The sequence below is a fragment of the Buceros rhinoceros genome, unplaced genomic scaffold (genome assembly GCF_000710305.1).
Source record: "Buceros rhinoceros silvestris isolate BGI_N320 unplaced genomic scaffold, ASM71030v1 scaffold35561, whole genome shotgun sequence".
Taxonomy (NCBI): Eukaryota; Metazoa; Chordata; class Aves; order Bucerotiformes; family Bucerotidae; genus Buceros; species Buceros rhinoceros.
In genome coordinates this window covers 1,529-4,150 of record NW_010393090.1, presented here as the reverse complement: position 1 = coordinate 4,150, position 2,622 = coordinate 1,529, and the positions used below count along the sequence as shown (strand labels likewise).

The following is a 2,622-nucleotide window of genomic DNA, read 5'->3' as shown; positions in this document are numbered from 1 at the left end:
ATGTCCAACAAAAAAAAAAAAAAAAAAAAAAAAGAGAGCTGCTGTGAAGCGCCGCACTGGGATAAATCCGGGCCCTGAGAGCTGGTTTCGAAGGAGCCTGAATCCCTGCAGGAATGACTTTTATCTGCACTTCAGCACAAAGTCACCGGCGTGACTCCCATATCAAAGCACTGCCCTGAGTGACGGGCGCAGGACGCGCTTTGTACTGCTCAAAACTCATTAGGCCATGAAATAACTTCATCCTGCCAAAGCAGGAAAGAACAACAGATGCCGGGTTTGCATTATCAGCGTTATTTAGCCCAGCAATCTTCAGACATTTGGGTCAAGTTTCTACAAATTTGCGGCTTTCATCCACGCGGGGCATCGTGTGACCTCACCCCCACTCTGACCTGCCTAATTGAGGTCCCTCTCCAGCACTGCCCTTTGTGTGCCGACAATTAGCCGTACACTGACAAGGTTTGATTTAATTTCTGCCTGCGTCAGGACATAAATCAAGGCTTCAGCTCGAATAAGGGGCCCATTGTACACTGCGAGGGAGGGGAGGCTCTGGAGGGTCTGGAGATCACGCTCCGCCAGCTTCCCTCTCCTCTCCATCCTCTACCTTTCTGCTGCTCTCCTCCTGCTCTAGCTGTTTCCTGCCCCATCTCCTGCCCTTGTGCTCTCCTCTCCACAGCCATTCCTCCTTTCCTCCAGGTGCTGTTCCCGCTCCTACTTTGCTTCCTAAAATAAGCAACCATGTGCTCACCCTTTAAGCATCATTAGGTTTCAGGAGCAACACTCCAGTAAGACTCAAGGGAGGGCGAGGCGAGTTCATAAATCTCTGGAAGGCAGTCTGTGGCTGGGGCAGCGTAAGCACATCAGCCACATCCCCTTCGCCACTGTGAGGTTTGGCTCTTAACTGTGGGGAAGGCGATGGGCTTTTTCCCTCTTCCAGGCTCTCAGCTCTGAACAGGCTCCTGGCAAACAAACTTGGGTGACAGGTTGTCCAAGATGGTGCCTTAAAAATGCCCTTTGGGTGTTGCATTTACACACAGCCTTAGAAGATGACAACTTTCACATAAGCACGGTAGTTACTTTCATTTGAAAAAGTGATCTCTAGAACTACCAGGGGAAATTTAAAAGCAGCACCTTGAAGCCAGGAAAAAGAAAAAAATCAGTGAAATCCGCTAACAGGATTTGTCGCAAAAATCCTGGAAAAAGCACAACTGGACCTGCAGGAAACCCCAACCCTCTGGAAAACAGCCTGCAGAAACAATTCATCCTAGGATTCCTCCACTCCAGCTGCCACGCTCCCGCACGGGCTGCACCTCACCTGCCCACAGACCCCTCTCACCGTGGGACATCTCTCCCCACCGGCCCAAACTGCAGGGCCGCAGCCCCTTCCCCGCACGTGCGGGCGGGCTGCCGGCGCCACGCGTGCCACTCTCCAGCAGACATTTGGCTGAAACCGTCTGCGTGATCTGCTGCAGAAGCTGCTAAAAATAAACCGGCAACGCTCAAAGAACGAGTCCTTTTGATGCAAATACCCAACTGCAGGAAAAAGGAAAAAAAAAAAAAGGCTCTTTTCTTGGTTAAATGCAGTGAGTGGGGATATGGGTTTGGGGTTTCTGGCTCCACCTGTCCCCTCTCTGTCTGTGCGGTGCCAACGCTGGAGCGCGGAGCTCCCCGCAAGGGGCTCGGCACGCCGGGGCCCTGCACGAGAGCGTCGCTGCCATGTGCAGGTGAAGGTGTCCCGAGGCCTTTAATAAACAACGCATACTGATAAACGGGAGTTTACTTACACTTGCATGGAGTTTTCCTTTTTTTGACATCGCTAAAAATTTGTTGCTGAAAACTCCTCGTATTCCTACAATCCCCTGAGACACAGCAAATATTTCCAAAATACCTAGGATGACAGAAATCCCAAAATAAATCACAGTTCTTTTCACATCGGCGTGACAAAGAAAAAAAAAGTTTCAAAAAAATCAGTCCCATAGGTTTGTATTTCCTGTTTACACACCCCGGCTACTCAGCTGCCTGACTCCACGCAGCTCCTGCTCCATCCCTCCGCCCTGCAGACGAGCCTGCATCAACTTGGGGATGGATACAGGGAGGTGGTAGGGGGTTTTTATTTCAAAACCTTCACTTTAGAGGACAGTCTCTGACTCAGCTGGGACAGCGCAAGTTCACCCCGGGAAACTCCCTCTCAAGGGTGGGAAAAGCCCCTCGTGCCCTCAGCCAGCCTGCTGGGACCAACCTTACCCATCCTCCTCCCACACACGGCGGACTCTGGACGCGAAGGTCTCACACGCACCATTTGGGTTAGAAGCACCAGTAACTGTTTCTTAGACCCCTCCCTGCAGCAGGACTCGGGTAGCAGGGTGCTGTGCAGCCCAGCCACGAGAAAACAAGCCAGTTTCCACTCAAAACAGGTATTTTCGGAGCAGGTCGGGGCTCTGGCCGCCAGCAGGGCACGCATGGCCTGTAACCCATCTCACAGAAGAGCTTCAACCCCCAAGCATTGTTCAACAACAGCACAGACAGGTTTCGCTTCCCCCCCTCAACACGCTCCGCCCCATGCCCCGGCCAGCCCGGGGGGGGGGGGGAAGCACCTTGTCCCCCATGTCCCCTTCCCACCCTACA

The 2,622-nt window shown here is 52.6% G+C and overlaps 1 protein-coding gene across 1 annotated transcript in view; it reads right to left on the bottom strand.

Annotated features, from left to right (window-relative positions):
• LOC104501008 (fibroblast growth factor 5-like) overlaps positions 1-1,886 on the bottom strand; it is a 5,184-nt gene extending 3,298 nt beyond the window's left edge. Inside the window, exon 1 of the mRNA XM_010144742.1 lies at positions 1,782-1,886. Coding sequence (XP_010143044.1) covers positions 1,782-1,811 — 30 coding nt within the window. The 5' untranslated portion in view covers positions 1,812-1,886. The remainder of the gene's footprint in view (positions 1-1,781) is intronic.
• Between the last annotated feature and the right edge of the window lie 736 nt (positions 1,887-2,622).